This window comes from Sesamum indicum, unplaced genomic scaffold (assembly GCF_000512975.1).
Source record: "Sesamum indicum cultivar Zhongzhi No. 13 unplaced genomic scaffold, S_indicum_v1.0 scaffold00183, whole genome shotgun sequence".
NCBI lineage: Eukaryota > Viridiplantae > Streptophyta > Magnoliopsida > Lamiales > Pedaliaceae > Sesamum > Sesamum indicum.
This window is the reverse complement of record NW_011628079.1, coordinates 97,363-117,135: the sequence shown is the minus strand read 5'-3', so window position 1 is coordinate 117,135 and position 19,773 is coordinate 97,363. Positions and strand designations below refer to the sequence as shown.

The following is a 19,773-nucleotide window of genomic DNA, read 5'->3' as shown; positions in this document are numbered from 1 at the left end:
AAAACAACTCCATACTAACACTATTGTTTAGTGTGCTTTTGGATTGTTTTATGTTCTAACTTGAATCCAATTCAATATAGAACAAAAAGGAGAATATTTTGAGAGAAATTCAGAAAAATTTCATGGCTCATCTTATGGTTATGTTGAATATGTGTGTAGTTTTGTATATTACATACAATTGAATTTAAAATTCAATAACTATCATGTTTGCCTCCAAGGCAACCTGTACATACACATGCATATAACCTCCAACCATGATGAAATAACTACTCCATCATGTTCATCATGGTGAGTAGTTTCAACTCCTTCTTAACTTGCCCCAACCTCCCTCAAATGGGATTGGACTTCAAGTATGGACCGGCTTGATTTAATCAAATTAAATTAAACTCAACCAAAGTTCATTGGACAATAATTAATTAAATTAATTTTAGCCCAACTAAATCCGATGATTCATTTAATTCAATTAGATAAATCTAAGCCCAAACTCTAATTAATTGATCTAATCAATTAATTAAGTCAAATTTAATAAATTAATCCAATTAATTTAAAGGTGTTAAGTCCAAAATTAAATAATCCAATTAATTAATTCTTGAGTCATCCATCAAATGAATTATTAAATAAATGATCCAATCATTTATATATATTCTCCTTGAATTAATTTAATCCAATTAAACTAATTCATTTCTTCTTGAATTAATTCCACCAATTCCATAATGATTTGTGTGTGACTTTTTAGGTTCACCCTCAACTAGACTAGGCATTGTGTCCAACACAAATAATTAAATAAATTTAATTTAATTAATTATTTTTAATTAATCATGAATAGGAAACGCCCATCACCATGGGTGGTCGTCTAGTAGGGTCCATGGCCTTAGAGACTAGGTGAATGTTGGCGTGAAAATTTAGGCTCTCGAGTTCCATACAAGTACGGTCCTTCCGTCAACTATCTCTCGACCTTATCTAGGGCATGGAATTGGGCGTCGGTTCCCATCCTGGACCACCAACTATACTGAGTACTTGAAATGCGTTTACTCTATTAATCGAAAAAAGAAACCATTTTCTATTCGACCAATCACTATAGCCATAGGCTTAAAGAGTCTAAACCATCTCAGAGCGCATAAAAGATATATCCATCATATACTGATAGAGGACGGATTCTATCTTGAAATCCACCGTCCTTATAATGACCACATCGCAGACACAGTCATATATCCCAAATCCAAGATATAGCCATCATATGCATGCGATTGCCATGATTTCTCGAGTTCAAGGACTAATCTTGTACTATCAGAACCGGGAATTCAAGTTATACCGACTAAGCCTCTAAGGCTTTTATATGACGATTCCTGCGAGTCAGTTCAATCAATTAACAACCTTGTCAACTAATCTATTAAAATTGCATAGCCATCCCATGTCTATCGCCGATGAAACACGACACTTATCCAATCAATGCAACATTTAGTGCAAGTCTCTATAGGACTCTTGATGCCCAATCTCGAGGTCCTCGACTTAGACGTTTCAGACCAACCCTCAGAATTTGATTTCATAGCTGCCATCAAATGCGCAACCCAACTACATGGGTTATTCAATTGGTCTGTGTGCATGTGGTGACGTTAAAACACCGTTCAATATAAATAGTAGACACAACAAACACATGGTGTCATAGATGAATGCGTATACATTTACCAAGATAATATCACCTTCATAAACATTGCTAAATGGTTTCCAAAACCTCCAATTCAATTGACTTTCTGATTAACATTTCTAACAAACACATGTAGTTTTACGAGGCCCAAACAAGCATTCACAAAATTGAAATCCAAACCATTTTCTCTATAACAATACACTCCAAAAGAAAAAACAATTCGTTTCACCATTTTCGAAAATAAAAAAACTCAAACCATTTCACTCCATATGTGTGTGACTGGGTTTTCAAGCTTCAAATCGTGGGTTTTTCATAATCAAAAATCCAAACAATATACTTGAAGAAACCAAGTCGTGTGCGGGAGTGTGTGCAATTTTCAGCTGAAATCGATTGAAGATTGAGAAATACTTGGGTTTTCTTCACACAAACAAACAGTAGAGTGGGCTTCTCGCAGCGATTTTCAGCTCAAGAAATCGATCAACAATTTCCACTGAGGTTGGCTTCTTCCAGTAGAGTGGGCTTTTAGAAGCGAAGAATTGATTGTGAGAAGACTACTTTCTTCGAACAACGGAGATGGATTTTTCCAGTATAGTCAAGTATGAAATTTAGGACTTATGGTTAATTTTTCTGAAAGAACTTTAACAAAAAGATAGTTTTTTGAGTTTTTTTCATTTCTCTTTGGGGGAAGATATTTTAATTGCAGTCTATTTTATCGTTTTGCTACAATTAACAAATATTAGTAGAAAAATCTCAGAAAACAATTGTTTAATTCACCTTCTTTTTGTTATATCAGACAATCTTTTTAGTACCAAAATACTATCATAGCAAAGAATTGAAACGACATTGTTTTAACTGGAATTATTGTTGCGTATCAAAATTCATAATAAAAAACACATTTTGCTACGGGGTATTTAGTGTAGCGAAAAAACTGTTAACAAAAAGCATATGTAATAATATGACTGTAGTGGTAATATTAAGGGGAAGAGCTTAATTATGTATTCTTGTACTCAAATTGGTTATTTTTGTTTGCACATTATAATTGATGGGGATTTCAGTGATTGATTTCTCCAATGTTGATGGAGAGGAGAGGGCCAATGGTTTGCCCCAAATTGATCGTTGTTGTGAAGAGTGGGGTTTTTTCAAGTACTTAAAATAGTAATACCAACGACTTCTTATTTTATTAAAATGTATTTTAAAATAAGTAGTGTAGATTTGATATTAAGATTTGTGAGATAAAAATCGTTGTTTATTGTCAAATTATATCCTCTTTTATAGATAAATATATATATATATATTGTATGTTTAATATTATATTTTTGAAAGACAAAAAATATTATTCATCGACAAATTATGTCTCTTTTATATTATATTTATATATGCAAGTGCGTGTACATATATTATATATAGAAAGTTGAAAAATAAAGAAAACACAAATAAGATGTCAAAACTAAAATAATACAAACATTGGGTATGTCTTGTCTTCTCTCAAGAAATGCCCAAAAATGAAACAACACGTAAGGAGGGTATTTATATTTTTGTGTAGACTTTTATATTGTACTTTTATGTTTGGTATAATGAACAACAAATCAGAGTGGCGCAGCGGAAGCGTGGTGGGCCCATAACCCACAGGTCCCAGGATCGAAACCTGGCTCTGATACGGAGTGGCTTCCCTTCTGATTATTAGTTTGTTTTTGGCATATTATCCACAACAGTTTTCAGCAGACCTGTGTGCCAACTTGGGGATGTAGCTCCAGATTTTATTATTAGTCTTTTCTACTCACAAATTCCCACCTGGGCCCTTCAACGTACAAATAACCCAGCCCACCACTGATATTCTACTGCTACTGTTGGGCCCATGCCCACTTTCATTATTTTTATTTCAACCAAAAACGTTAAATTATGAATTCTAACAACTTTCTCACGGATAAAGCACGATTAATGAGCCGTATGTCTTTGCCCCTGGAGACAACTGATCCTCTTCAAAAATGAAAACCCATTTGTCCTCCTACAGACAATACCACAAATATGTTGTGAAATATGGCAAACTGGCACATTGTTTTATCATATTGTTTAATTCACCTTCTTTTTTGTTATATCACACGATTTTTTTAGTATTAAAATACGATTGTAGTAAAGAATTGAAACCATATTATTTTAATTGGAATTATTGTTGCGTATCAAATTCATAGTAAAAAGCAGATTTTGCTACGAGGTATTTAGTGTAGCAAAAGAAATGTTAACAAAAAACATATTTTCTTATAATAATATGCGTTAAAAAACGACTAACGAAGATGAAGTGAAACTTTGAAGAAGAGGCGAAGAAAGTGAAAAGCTGCTAGGAAATGCTCTCGAAGAAGAGACAAAGAGAGTTTAAAGAGGTAGGCGACTGGACCTACAAGAAATGGTTCCCGAATTGCTTCAAGATGTATGGTATATATACCACGGTTTGCTAGTGGATTTGGATACTGAGAGCAACAACATTTAGCGACTAGAATGACTTAATTAGTACAAGCACTATAATAACAAGCGAAATTTGGGGGTTTAGGAACGTGTTTCTTTTTTTTTTTGGTTTATTTCTTTGTAACGGTTTGAAAGTGACGAAATTAATTTGAATCGAATTTCACCTTCCATCTTTATAGATAGCAATACAAATATTTAGAAACAGTTAATGACGGACCATTTCAATTTGGCACGGTCACTGTACCACATGATTGGTAAACGTTCCTAATATTAAATTTGTGTAAAAAAATTTATCTTTTTTAATTAGACAAACTGGACGACATTTGGAACGGTTATATTATCTATTTCGGATTACAATTGTATTGTATTTGTAATACTCGTGACCAAATTTGGAACTGTATTTATTAGTATTGGTGATAAATATAGGAACGGCTTTTGGAATGTTTGTTAAACATAACATTGCAATAGTATTAGGCACGGTTATAATTTTGTTGGAACAACCTTCTATAACTGTTTTAAGAACGGTCAGTCTTATTTACAAACACGTATGTAAACTATTTTAGTAACGGTATTAGAAATGGTCGTTCTTATTTTGGAACACGTAGTTAAAACTGTATTAGCAATGTTATTAGGAACAATTAGCCTCTATTTAGGAACATGTATTTGAAATGGGTTTAGTAATGATATTTGGAATGATTAATTGTAGTTTAGGAATGCGTGTTTAGAACTGTTTTAGTAATGGTATTAGGAACGGTCATTTATTTAGATTTGTAATATTTTCTTTACAATTACTAAAATTGTTCCTAATTTTTAACTTTATAATTTATTTATATTTTATATTTTATATTTTTATTTAATCAATTTTAATAAATAATTTAATTTTTATATTTAATAATTTTTTATAAATAAATAAATTTATATGTTTTAATATATAATTAAATTAATTTAATATATTTTTAATTAATTATATTTATGAATTTTATTAATTAATTAAATCTAAAATAATGGAATTTAATAAACAATAGAAATATGTTAAGGAAAAGAAAAATATTATTTTTATTATAAAAAATACTATCTAACTAAAAATATTAAAAAAAAAATTAAATTCTAATCTAAACCCTCATCAGCGACGTCCATATCGTCCTAGTTTGGGATCGGGGGGTCTGTCGGAGGTGGTGGGGCGTTAGTGGAGACGATCGACTGTGATGGTTCTATAGTCGAGGGGGTAGCTCGCATCTCCCTCATTGTGACCATCAGTCTTCTCAAGCCGATTCATGTGGTCCTCCTGGCAGGGTTTGGTTGTGTAGATGGGGGTGGCGATGCTGATGTAACTTGTCTAAGCTCGATCGGGCGATAGAGAATATCTTCTGAATGTACTTTCTGGCCCATATGTGCAAGACCCGAAACATAGACTCATCGTTACAATAATAAAATTAAATGAACAATTTAGATTATTAGATAATAGCAAATTAATTTAAAGTACACTACCTTCATGCTCTCGAACAAAAAATATTGATGCTCTAACTGCACCTGCCTCAAACATGGCCACGGGTGGAGAAAGTATCCCCGCACCATCACATTGATATGCTCTTGAAAATGGCGGTCAGACCTGAAAAGACATGTTAATTAGACATTTTCAAGACAAAATAATACTATAAAAAGTTCATAAACAAATTTACCTTGTGTCATCGAGGTTGATGTACTGGTGAGCTAATAGTGGGGGATTGCTGGTGGTGGTGGTGGAGCAACGCTGGTGTGGCAGACTGTTGTATGGCCTCATCAACTACCGGTGCAGCTCCAAATGGTCCAGCATCATCTTGAGTCTACGGGGCAGATGACGATCCAACCGTGTCAGGTGGTGGGGGTGGTCAAAGGACTGTTTCCCAACTTGCAAAGCATCAGACGACGATGCTGGAAGTGAAGGGCCACGACAACGTGGTACAGAAGGCATACCACTACACATTATCTGTACAAATTATTAGGAAGTTTAGTCTAAATTTTGTGATTATTAACATTATTATGTAAATAATATTATTATTAGAAATATTAGCCTAATTTTGTGATTATTGACATTATTATATAAAGAACATTATTGGAAAAATTAGTTTAATTTTATGAATATTGACATTATTATGTCAATAACATAATTATTGGGAATATTAGCTTAATTTTGTGATTATTGATATTATTATATAAATAATATTATTAATGAGAAATATTAGCCTGATTTATGATTATTGACATTATTATATAAATATTAGTATTACTATTGAGAATATTAGCCTAATTTTTTGATTATTGATATTATTATTTAAATAATATTATTATTGGCAAGATTAGCCTAAATTTTGTGATTATTGATATTATTATGTAAATAATATTGTTATTGAAAAAATCAGCCTAAATTTGTGATTATGATATTATTATGGAAATAATATTGTTATTGGGAGTATTAGCCTAATTTTTTGATTATTGACATTATTATGTAAATAATATTATTATTGAAATATTAGCATAAATTTTGTAATTACTGATATTATTATGTAAATAATATTATTATTGAGAAAATTAGCCTAAATTTGTGATTATTGACATTATTATTATGTATATAATATTATTATTGGGAGTATTAGCTTAATTTTGTGATTGTTGACATTATTATGTAAATAATATTATTTTTGAAAATATTAGCCTAAATTTATGATTATTGACATTTTATGTAAATAATATTATTATTGGGATTATTGGTCTAATTTTGTGATTATTGACATTATTATGTAAAAATGTTATTATTGAAAATATTGGTCTAATTTTGTAATTTTTGACATTATTATGTAAATATTGTTATTATTTGAAATATTGGTTAAATTTTGTGATTATTGACATTACTATATGTAACTAATGTTATTATTGGGAATATTGGTCTAATTGTGTGATTATTGGCATTATCATGTAACTAATGTTATTATTGCAAATATTGATTAAATTTTCTGATTATTGATATTATTATGTTAATAATGTTATTATTGGAAATATTGGTTTAATTTTGTGATTATTGATATTAGTATGTAAATAATGTTATTATTGAGAATATTGATTAAATTTTGTGATTACTGACATTATTATGAAACACAAGAATCAAATAGGCTAATTATACAATAAATTTCACATATAGACAATAAATTTTACAAAAAATTTTAACAATATGATACAATACATAAGAATTGCATAAATTACACAACTATAAAAAAAAATTAAAAAATTATATAAATTACACAAGAATTACAGAAAAGTATTATAATTTCAGAAAAATATATATAATTTCATAAAAATATATTTTAATTTTGAGTGTGATATATATTTTTATAGTTGCAGAAACTACAATTTGCAAAATTTTTTATAGAAAGTTTTTAAAAACCACCAAAAATTTACAGAAAAGTATTAAAAAAAAAGAAGATTATGAAATTTATAAAAATTACAAGAAATTATTAGAATTTTTTACAATTTTAAAATATTTTTAAAATTAAAATAAAGTTATTAGAATGTCTAATTTTTTAGAACTTACCAAAAATTATAAAAAATTATATAAAATTACAGAAAATGTATTAAAAATCACAGAAAAATTTTAATTTAATTTCTGTACAAAAATTCTGCAATTTTTTCTAATTTCTAAATAAAATTCAAAAAATTAATATGTCATAAATTAATATATTTACAAATATTTTCAGAAATATTTGTCCATATCTTTCTGAAAATGTTATTAGAAATTTCAACAAACAAAAAATAAGGACTAAAGGGAAAAAGAAAAAACAAAAATCACCATAGAGGACGACCTTCGGCGAATAGCGACCTTGAAAAGCGATGACCCTGAAGCATCATATATATATATATATATATATATTAACATTTGGAATAGTTTAGGAACAGAAAATTATAAAAAACCCGTTCGAAGAACGTTCTTAATTAAATCGAATGATATCATTTTATGTGCTATGGATTAGTATTTCTCGCATTTAAAACGGTATAGGAACTGTCAATTATAAACAAATTGTTCCAAGACCATTTCTAGGTAAATAGAACAATGTCGTTTATATGCTATGGATTAGTGTTCCTTGCATCCAATATGGCACGGTATTTTAATTATTTAGGTGTTCTTAAACCCGTGCTAAATCGACTTAAACGATGTCGGTTTGTACGCGGACTATGTCGTTTTGATTGTCTGATAAACAAACAATTCCTATATATTTATAATTGTTCCTATTTGAGTGTCAATATTAAGTTTTTTAATATAATAAAAAAATAAAAATACAGAAAAAATCATTCCGGACATATTATCGCTAAAAATAAACTAAACTATAGATTTATATTGACTATTGGACACATATACTTCTTTTCGAAAAATTGATACATGTTTGGCAGCTCAAATATATTTGTATATCCAAAATTGTTAGTCTTAGGTAGATGTTAATAGCATCATATAGTGTTATACTACATCGCCTAATCAGGCCTTTGGATATGATTAAAAATCGACATAATATTACTTTCGGTGAAATTTTGGACATTTTTGTTATACGGATACTGAGATATCGTATTTGATACATAATCAACGAGGTTAAAAACGATCCAACTATCCATCAGGCCATGCGATTTTACACTAGACCGCTAGTTAAGTTCACATATATAAAGTATTGATATGCGTTTAAGTTTGGAATTAATCAGGGTCCCGGATATAGAGATATCGTAATTGGAAAATGAACTAGGAATATTTGGACCTATTTAGAAACGGTTTTCGAGCTACTTTAGGAACGGTTAATTTTATCTTTATGTTAGAAATGGATAGTTTAATATCATGGCATGGTTCTCTTTAAATTCATCTTAGGAAGGGTCAAATATTTAAAAATTATTTCTATATTTGATTTTCCTTTCGCTTTTCATTTGGCGCGAAATTAAATTTGTTTGAAATGGATTTAGGAACGGTCAATATAAATTGACATTCCTATATTTTGAATTTTTCTCCTTTTTTCTGTATGATATTGTAATATATTTAGGCACAATTTTTTTTTTTTTTTGCCGTTTCTATGTGAAATTTAATATTTTTCACGAATATTAAAGAACGGTTACATTTAGGAACGGTTTTAGTTGTGACTATTCCTAGTAGGAATGGTTTCGGAACGGTCTTTTCTATTCATGACCGTTCCTAAATAGAACAAATATTTTTATAAAAATATATAATTAATTATTAATTTATACAAAGATTATTTACAGATGTCTGATTATAGAAATACTGAATTGTCAATCATAATTATTGTCTTCTTCAGTCTAGTAATCTTTATCAAAGTTATCTTCGTCAGACTCATCATCAGATTCAAAATTTCTTGATCGAGATGCACTTACTCCTTGTTGATTAGCAACAACGAGCTCAACGACTAATTCTATACCATTTGGGTCATGCAGGTCATAATTATGATTGTCTGTCGCAACTTGTGGAGTAGGTATTGTTTCATCCTCTTGAAACGAAACTTCAATCCGTCGAAAGTCATCAATGACTCTTCTCACTTTTGTTTTGTAGAAAGACATCCAGTTCATTTTGTCTCTCTTCATGCTAGGATACTCCGTGTAGTAGACTTGTACTACTTGTTGTGCCAGGATGAATGATTTGTTCTTTTGATATACTTTTTTTAATTTAACATCAGCAAGGTGATAACAAGGATGTACCATCATACCTCTCATGAGATTGACACAATGGTATTAAAACAGAACGATCTGCTTGTTTGGAATAAGTGAGTAATCTAACTGAATTATCTTTTCGAGAATCCCATAGAAGTCAGAGTCTGTGTCTTTATATGATGAGTTTTTGACAGACATCCCATAGTTCATAGTAGACTTGCCTAGGCTGTGAATTTGAGTGTGGATCGCGGGGAAATATATGATCAGCCCATTGGGATATTCGACCATATATATGCTAAGAAATATGGCCCTCGGCATTGATATTCACCAATTCAGCAACAACCTCCAATAGAGATTGGGTGCAACCATTCCACAACGGCTGCTCGACAGCATGCACTACATCGTGAAATCGATTTGCAAGTCTAGACATATAATCATAGGCGCCCCCACCGTATTATGAATTAGGAACCTCCTATCATCATTAGGTACACCATCCTGGTTATAATTGGAAAACCAGACAGTCGGCCTAGGCATTAAAAACTATCCTTTACGCCCAATCCATTTGAGCTGCATCACTCCAGTGCGTATTGGTACCCTCTACCTCATGAGAAATGAGAGTTTGCTCCTCCTACAAAGGGGTTGCGGTGACGGCCTCAAACTACTCCTACACCCTCTCCTCGCCACGAGAGATCCAATTATAATACTTCGGGATAAAACTTTTCATGTACACGTCGAAGTTTACCTCGTTCGTGGTTTTGAAAACTTCATTTTTGTACTTCCAGCAAGAACATTTAATTTTCTCACCGTCCATATATGCATGTTGAGACTTGGCCCATTTTATAAATGTAGCAATAGTATCCTCAAACTCCGGAGTAAGACCCGCTCTGATCTTGCAATATCAGCATTTGGGGAAGGGGACCTTCTCCTACGATCAGTCTGGCCCTGTGATCGCGTATCCTCACTCCCACTTCGATCGGAACTAGTTCCCTAGGATTTCCTACCTCCAGCGTAGCCGAAGACGCTAGCTCAAGTTGAGTAGATGCGACCGAAGCAGGAGGCGCGACCTGAGCCGCAGCTTTGGCCTGAGCAGCGTTGAGTGATGCGAGACTGAATAACCATATTATCTACATATAAACGACCATGTTAGAAATGTTTGTTAACGAAGATGAGATAAGAGTAAAAGAAGGAAAGATTCACCTAAAGAACCTCTAATTTGGAGGGATGCTGGAGTTAGATGCGCGAGCCACAGAATTTTCTCTACCAGAAATTTCTTCGGGTCATACTGGTAAGAAGTAAGGCTACTTATTTGATCTCCTTCCAGCCCCCCTCCCTCAATAACAGGCTCTGGCTTATCTACGCTCCAGTTACAGTTAAAGGCCATTCACGACCCGGAGGCGGTCGAATGAAAATATACTTTTCCTTCCAAGGGCCAACATTAGATGTAAGGGGGTCGAGGAACCTACAATCTTTTCAAGCTGACAAATAGAAAAAACCCCTATCCCCTGATCTTTTAGAAGTTGTGAAGGAGTATAACGACCAGAAGTTGTCGAAATTGGGCTCGAAACGATGGACCCTCATTATAATGATGAAAAGGATGATATGGCAAATAGAATTAGGCGACAATTGCATAGGACACAGGTTCAAACGACTAAGAAATTGAGCTACGTAGGGAGAGCTAAAGGTAAACGCAACCCAGCCTCAAAATGCTGAAGTGAAAAAGAACATAAACGTTGAGGAGGTCGATGCATGCGATCAAACGACCTAGGTATAATAATCTCGTAGCTGTTGGGAATGAAGTATTTCTCTTTTATGCGATGGATTTGCTATTTTACAGTGCTAAATATACCAGTCCAGGGGCTATGTTCTAACATTGATTGAAATTTTGCATAAGTATGAGTTTCATCAGGGTAGGACTCCTTTACCTGGCGACCACGTCGCGACCTATTCCTAGAAGGACCCTCTAAGGGAGCGGGGGACACATCCATATGAGGGGAGGAAGCAGAAGATGCAGAATTTGAACCAGAATTAGAGGATTTTGAGGAAGACATGGTACCTTAAAATGGCGAGGTCGAAGTCGAAGTCGAAGATGAAGACTAAGATTGAGGGATTGAAGGAAGCGTCTCTGGCAGATGACGAAGTCGGTAAAACTTTTTGAATGGGACTACTACATATATAGACAGTAGGCGGACATATACTTCATAAGCCCACCACTCTTTAGGTGACGCGTGATGGTGCACGGATCGAGATGACTGTTATCGGGCGACACGTGTTGTCATGCAGAAGGAGACGATTGCCCTGCAGGTTGAAGTAGACCTTTCAACTTCTTTGATGTAATTAATTACATAAAGGAGTGGGGGAGTAATGATTAGGGTAAATTACTGAAAAACCACAATACCCCTCATTAAGGGTAAAAAGGACATTCACACTGTAAACTCGCCACTAGCTAAAATTACACGAGAAGATGGAAATCCGCATGCGTGATCACGGCCAGGATTGCGGATTTCCGCCCATCACACGATCCAAATGCTTGGTCAATGACAAACCGTCCGATGGAAAGATTGGAGTCCATGATTATGACACGTGGCAGCTCCTCATAATCGACTCAAGTCCTATAAATACACTCTATCTAACCGGTTAAAGGTAACTTTACATGATTCAAGATACCTAGCTTATTTTAATCCACACTCACATATCTCGACTAAAAACTAACTTGAACGTCGGAGTGTTTTCGTCAGGTACAAACCCGACTAGCTTGACATATTTTCTGATCCTTAGAAATTATTGAGGATTCGGAATGACGACGCTGCACGATTGAGATTGCAGTCAAGGTCACAACAATTGAGCCCGAGCATATATGTCTGTTGAAAAATGGTGTTTGTGGTGTGTGCTTTGAACATGTAGTTTGCACTTGTCCTAGCCAAATGCTTTACTCTTTGTATGTTTATGAAGGATATCGAAATAAATAAGATGTTGTCTATCTTGTCTTTTATTGGAATAATTCAACCGCTTCTATCTTTTTTTCTTTTTTCTTTTTTCTTTTTTTGAATAAATAAGGATATCGAAATAAATAAGTTGTCCTTTTATAATATTTTTTGCTTTCCATAAAATTGAAATAATAAGAATATAATGAAACACTAATAAAAATCAAGATGACAAAATGTTACAATTTGGTCGAGTGGGTAAAACTCAAATTAAAAAACACGATCTTTTTTGCTAGAATGAAATATATATTGATATATTGATTTAAGTCGTCATAATTATATTAAAAATATCATAATATTGGTAGTAAATTCTTGATATGAAAGTGTATCTATTGACAAGTTCACATATATTCATGAAAATTTTTAGCTCTACTCTTGACATACTTTGACCAATCATAAAATTCAATATATAAGACAAAATTATATTTTTCATCCTATAATTTTAATTTGGGAGTGGTATTTTAAGGACATTTAAGTATCAAGGTGGCGAATTTACCCTATTATATTTTTATTTGTTTACGGTTTTATTCCATTGCCCAAAATATAATCACATGAGGCTCACGTAACTAAAAATTGGAAATTTTGTCATTTTTCAGAAGAAAATCATATACTTTTTTGCATGTAAAGACTAAAATTGCTACTTACCAAATTGGGACGACTAATATTGTTGCCATTTTTTAATTCGTAGGACTAGAATTAAAAAAACAAAAATAGGTTTTAAGGTAAAGTTTCAATTTTAAGTCATGTGATTGAGAATCTCCGAGGAGTAGTGTGAAATTGGCAACAGAAATCATAGAGTAGTTCATTGAAGAGAGATTGAAATCAGCAAAAGAGGGTATATCTCTGTTTTCATTCATTCATGTTCAAGACGTACAGAGGGTGGGGTATATATACATATTGCTGCTATAACTGCTTAAACTGTTATTTCCTCCCTCTATGTCTAATTCTTTAAAACAGCAACTTTAATAAGCGTTCTTTAACTCATAAGAAAAGTTGCTAATTCACTAACAGACTCGTGCTCTTCTTGGTGTGCTTGTTCGCGTGTTTAGGAACACGCGATTTTGTCCTGTTGTTCTTCCCTCACTCTGTTCTTCTGAAATACTGTTGTTGCACTGCTGTTGTATCATTGTTTACACGCCCCCCTCAAGTGGGACTTGTCAAGACATTGATGAGTCCCAACTTGATTATGAGTGAAAGGAATTTAGGTCCAGGCAAAGCTTTTGTAAACAGATCAGCCGGTTGGTTCTTGGAGGGTATGTGCTTAGGTAGCAAAAATCCTTGCTTATACTTATCCCGAACTAAATGACAATCGATCTCCAAATGTTTAGTCCTTTCGTGGAAAACTGGATTAGCCACGATGTATAAAGCCGCTTGGTTGTCACAAAAGAAGGGGATAGGAGTAGGAGACTCAAGTTGGAATTCCTTGAGTAAGTTATGTATCCAGATGAGTTCACATGTAGTGGAACCCATGCTGCGATATTCTGCTTCAGCACTCGATCGAGCTACTGTTGTTTGCTTTTTGGTTTTCCACGATATCAAACTATCCCCTAGGAATATACAGTAACCGGTTAAGGATCTCCTTGAGTCCTTACATGCAGCCCAATCTGCATCACAGAAAGAAACTAAGTCAAAATTGGAATCTGCAGCAAAAAACAAACCTATGTGCATTGTTCCCTTCAAGTATCTGACTATGTTGAGTGCTGCATCCCAATGTCCTTTGCATGGCCATTGCATAAACTGACTTAATTGCTGCATGGCATAGCATATGTCAGGTCTTGAAAATCCTAGGTAGAGAAGCCTACCTAAGAGTCTCCTATATTGTTCAGTGGCCTTTGCTGATGCAAGTTTAGCATCATCTACAATATCCTTTATGTACTTAGCTTGAGTAATGGTGATCCCTTGGTTAGACCTTGCAATTTCTAAGCCAAGGAAGAATCTGGCTTCACCAAGGTCTTTAATAGTAAAAAGGCGATCTAAATATAGTTTAATTTCTGAAAGAGTATGTTCAGATGGTCCTGCAAGAAGTACATCATCCACATATACTAACAAGCAGTAAAAACCTGTAGATGTTAGCTTAGTAAACAAACAATAATCATGCTTACACTGTATGAAACCATAACTTTCTAATTTGGAAGTGAACTCTTGGTTCCATTGTCTTGAGGCCTGTTTTAATCCATATAAAGATCTTTTTAATTTGCACACATAACCCTTTGGTATGTTGGATCCTTCAGGGGCTTTCATGTATATTTCTTCATCAATAGTACCATGTAGAAATGCATTGTTTATATCTAATTGATGTAGATGCCAATTAAATTTTGCAGCAAGTGCTATGAAAATTCTAACTGTGACAGCCTTTGCAACAGGAGAAAAACTATCAAAGTAGTCTATACCTTCTAATTAGTTATATCCTTTAGCTATAAGCCTAGCTTTATATCTTTCAATAGTGCCATCTGGTTTTAGTTTTAGTTTGAATATCCATTTGCAACCTATAGTTCTTTTGTTTTTAGGTAATTCTGTGATTTCCCATGTTTGGTTCTTTTCTAAAGCCTTAAGCTCTATAAGCATAGCATCTTTCCATTCCTTTTGTTTAATAGCCTGATTAAAAGACTTTGGTTCTTGTGGTAGAGAAGCAGCAGATAATAAGCAAGAATGAATGGAAGTGGGATAGGAGATATTAGTCATATTCTGATGATCTGAAATATTAGAACAAATATAGTCCTGTAGTTTGGTTGGTCTAGCTGTAACTCTTGTGGATCTTCTTAGAATCTCATTACTATTTTCTGCAGGATTATTTTCCTGCTCTGCTGTTAAAGACTCTGTACTATTATAATCCTCTTGTACAGTAATATTTTGTTCATTATCATCAGTGGTTTCTAGGTTTAGATCAGTTTCTAAGTGAGGTAAAGAACATGTAATGGGGTCACTTTGATGTCCTACATATGGAAAAACATTCTCATGAAACACAACATCTCTTGAAACAAATATGCTTCTTCTTTCTAAGTCATACAATTTGTATCCCTTTTTATTAGCGGCATAACCTAAGAAGACACATTTAAAGGCCCTAGGATCAAATTTGGATTTATTAGGAAAAGTATTAGTAGCAAAACACAAGCATCCAAAAGTTTTAAAAAGAGTATAGTTCACAGATTTATTATGCAATACTTCATAGGGTGTTTTCCAATTTAATATAGGTGTAGGAATTCTATTTATTATGTATGTCGCTGTAAGAATGGCATCTGTCCAAAACATTTTTGGTACGTTGGATTGGAACATTAGGGACCTAGCTACTTGAAGCAAATGTTTATGTTTTCTTTCAGCGATCCCATTTTGTTGAGGTGTATGAACACATGATGTTTGATGTATTATTCCCATTTTCTTAAAGAAACTTTGACATTGTTCTCCCATAAATTCAGTACCATTGTCACTTCTTACAGTTTTAATCTTCCTTTCAAATTGTGTAAGTATCATGTTATAAAAATCCATAAGTATGTTCACAGTATGTGATTTAAGTTTCATTAAGAATGTCCATGTAGTTCTACTGTGATCATCTACTATAGTTAACATATAGGAGCATCTAGATAAGGAATATTCATTATAAGGACCCCATATATCTATGTGCAAGAGATCAAAACAGTATTGAGATATGCTATTGCTAACATTAAAAGGCTGTCTTTCTTGCTTAGCCTTAGGACAGATTTCACATAAGAGTGGCTGATCATTGCAATCTTTCATTAATCTTGTATGTTTCAATACATTGAATGAAAGATGTCCTAGTCTTTTATGCCATATTTGTGATGAAACATCATGAACACTAAGGGCTGTTTCTTGACAGTTTTTGATAACAGCATCTATGTATCTCTTCTCAAAGGAGTGTTTCTTAAGAACATATAGTTTTCCTAACATGCTTGCTACTCCAAGAACTTTTTTAGTCTTGTGGTCCTGCATAACACAATAATTCTTTGAAAATATGAAACGAATAGAGGAAGAATTGCATATTTTACTAATGGACAATAAGTTGAACTTTAAATCTGGCACAAGGAGAACATCTTCAAGATAGATTTTGTTAGAAAAGGTTACAGTCCCTGAGCCATTTATAGAGTGTCTAGTACCATCTGCTAAATGTATACATGCATCAGACATTTTAAGTTTGGGTTTATCAAACAAATCAGAGTTGTTGCACATATGAGCTGTTGCTCCACTATCCAAGATCCACATATGAGAATCCAAATTATTCAAAACAGAATTTTCAAAGATTTTACCTGAGAATTCAATGTCATTCAAGTTGGGGAGCTTGATGTTTGTGCTTCTGAAGCTCCAAAATATTTCTGTAGTTCAGTCCTTATGAGTTCACTCATTGATTTCTCATCTACCACACTGTGCACCTTCTCTTCAATTTGTGCAGTTGCTGTCAATTTGTTGTTCATAGTTCCCGACTTCTTTCTTTGATCAACCAACGTCTTATACCAGTCCGGATAACCATATATTTCAAAACAAACTTCTTTTAAATGGCCTGATTTGCCACATTGTTTGCAGACTTGGTTTCTTTTATCTGCTAATGATTTCTTTTTCTGAAATTCTGGCCTTTTATACACCTGCATTGCCATGATTTGAGATGTATTTGGCGGCTCTTCTTTCTCTTTCTCAACTCTGAGAATCATGGCATAAGTTTTACTAACACCCGGTACTGGATCCATCATAAGAATCTGATTCCTCTCATGATTATACAATTCATTCAATCCCATAAGGAATTGAATGGTCTGATTATGGCTGTTGATGTCTGCTGATTCTTTGGCTGCCCCACAGGTACATTTTGGTGTGTAGGTTATGCAAGATAATTCATCCCACAGTTTCTTTAATCTTGAAAAGTAGGCAGAAACTGTTAGGGAGCCTTGTAACAATGCACCAAGTTCTTTCTTCAATCGAAATTCAGACGGACCATTACTTTGTCCGAACCTGTTTTCAAGCTCAACCCACAACTCTCTTGATGAGTTAGTGTACATGAAACTCTCAACTATATCATGTGAGATAGAGTTTAGAATCCATGAAGTGACCATAGAATCCGTTCTATCCCACTGTTCCCATTCTTTGGTATTTTCTTCCGGTTTCTTTGTGTCTTCACTGATGAATTTCAATTTCATCCTGGATCTCAGTCCCAATTTTACTGATCTGCTCCAGGACAAGAAGTTGGTTCCATCTAGAGGTGCAGTGACTAAGGTCAGCCCTGGGTTGTCATTGAGCTGCAACTTGAGTATTTCTGCATCATCGGCCATTCTTGAACTTTTCTCTGTTTCTTGCAATTGGTAATATAGTGATCTTGGTTTTCTTGGTATGAATTGCTAAAAGGAATCAGAGACCATCAATGATGGCTCTGATACCATGTGAAATTGGCAACGGAAATCATAGAGTAGTTCATTGAAGAGAGATTGAAATCAGCAAAAGAGGGTATATCTCTGTTTTCATTCATTCATGTTCAAGACGTACAGAGGGTGGGGTATATATACATATTGCTGCTATAACTGCTTAAACTGTTATTCCCTCCCTCTGTCTAATTCTTTAAAACAGCAACTTTAATAAGCGTTCTTTAACTCATAAGAAAAGTTGCTAATTCACTAACAAACTCGTGCTCTTCTTGGTGTGCTTGTTCGCGTGTTTAGGAACACGCGATTTTGTCCTGCTGTTCTTCCCTCACTCTGTTCTTCTGAAATACTGTTGTTGCACTGCTGTTGTATCATTGTTTACAAGTAGTGTACTAAAATTGGAAAATTTTGAAAATATGATGGAGAATATATCTTTGCCATCTTGATTTTTGGATGTCCTGAGGATGCCATTTAAGACGAAAAGTTCAATTTGACCAATCAATGATTTATTTAGAGCACTTTTTAACCAAATAAATATTTATGTACATATATATGTTCAACTTTTGAGTAATATTACACGAAAAAGAACTAAGAATTGACCATCACTCCAACATCCAATGAGGGATTTAAATTATTTATTTTTTAAATAAATCAATTATGACTATATCAGAGATATCAATTATCAACAATTAGTATAAATTACGTTGACTTCCTCTAAGGGGTGTTCGTATAATATTTTTTAGGGTGTGTTTGTGTATAATTTTAGAGGAATGGGCACATGGCCTTGTTAACCAAGGCACTTGCTAACTTCATTAACCCCCAAACAAAAGGCTTCGGATGGGTACATGGTCCAAAAATAACACCAATTGATGTGGTTTGCGAGATATTGTCCGTTCTGATATCTTAAAAATCTCATAGTTTTGTATAGGAAAGATGCCTTGCTAACGAGAAGACACTTTCGGGACATATAAATCACTCAAATTCTTCGCGTACAACTGATTTGTGATGCATGCCTACTTAATCAACCCCAAGACAAAGGGCTTGGATGAATACATGACCTTGTCCACACAAAAGGCCCCAAATGATGTGGCTTGTATCTTAGTCGGGTGTTTTTGTCATACAGTTTCTATTTTGGAAACTTCCTAAATTAAGTGGATTTAAGAGAAAAGTTGTAAACAACTCCCTACCAACTTCTACAATTTATAGGTAAAATTGTGATGTTAAGTAGTTTTCCAACCTCATTTTTCGAATTTTAACCTTTATTTTCAAATTAACACTCCCAACTTTTATTGCTACTCGACTTATAAATTTTTTTATAACTTATTTTCATTACAAAAATAAAACCGATTGCAAATACCCTTGACATTATTTCTACTTAAACTTAAATATTGTCGATTATAAGAATAACGTCGACTGGTGCAAAGTAATGCAATTTACTTTGGACCTTTTGCAATCATTGAAAGTCCAAATTAATTCAAAATTTACTGCAACATTTGAGTGTAATAGAACAGAACTCAAATCCATGTTCAGCTATCCTGAACATCATCTTGTATTAAATTTCTCAAGTAAATTAATGCATTGAGAGTACGTACAGCTTCTGTGTCAGCATTAAGAACTTGTGTTGGATAGGAATTGAATCATATTTTTTAAGGCAAGATGCATG

General features: G+C 33.3%; 2 protein-coding genes and 1 non-coding gene across 3 annotated transcripts; 1 reads left to right on the top strand and 2 right to left on the bottom strand.

The window, feature by feature from the left end:
- The first annotated feature begins 3,230 nt into the window (after positions 1-3,230).
- On the top strand, positions 3,231-3,302 carry TRNAM-CAU. Its single transcript has one exon. It is a non-coding gene; the product is annotated as a tRNA-Met (tRNA).
- Positions 3,303-13,896: 10,594 nt separating this feature from the next.
- Positions 13,897-14,994, bottom strand: LOC110011360 (uncharacterized mitochondrial protein AtMg00810-like). The gene has a single exon (XM_020691369.1). It carries the CDS (start codon positions 14,992-14,994, stop codon positions 13,897-13,899), a length of 1,098 nt encoding a protein of 365 aa, XP_020547028.1.
- Positions 14,995-17,030: 2,036 nt separating this feature from the next.
- Positions 17,031-18,023, bottom strand: LOC105179628. The gene has a single exon (XM_011103270.1). It carries the CDS (start codon positions 18,021-18,023, stop codon positions 17,031-17,033), a length of 993 nt encoding a protein of 330 aa, XP_011101572.1.
- Positions 18,024-19,773: the final 1,750 nt, after the last annotated feature.

Excerpts from the sequence above, each read along its gene's own strand:
- LOC110011360 (XM_020691369.1), bottom strand. The coding sequence starts at position 14,994 with ATGAAAGCCCCTGAAGGATCCAACATACCAAAGGGTTATGTGTGCAAA.
- LOC105179628 (XM_011103270.1), bottom strand. The coding sequence starts at position 18,023 with ATGGCCGATGATGCAGAAATACTCAAGTTGCAGCTCAATGACAACCCA.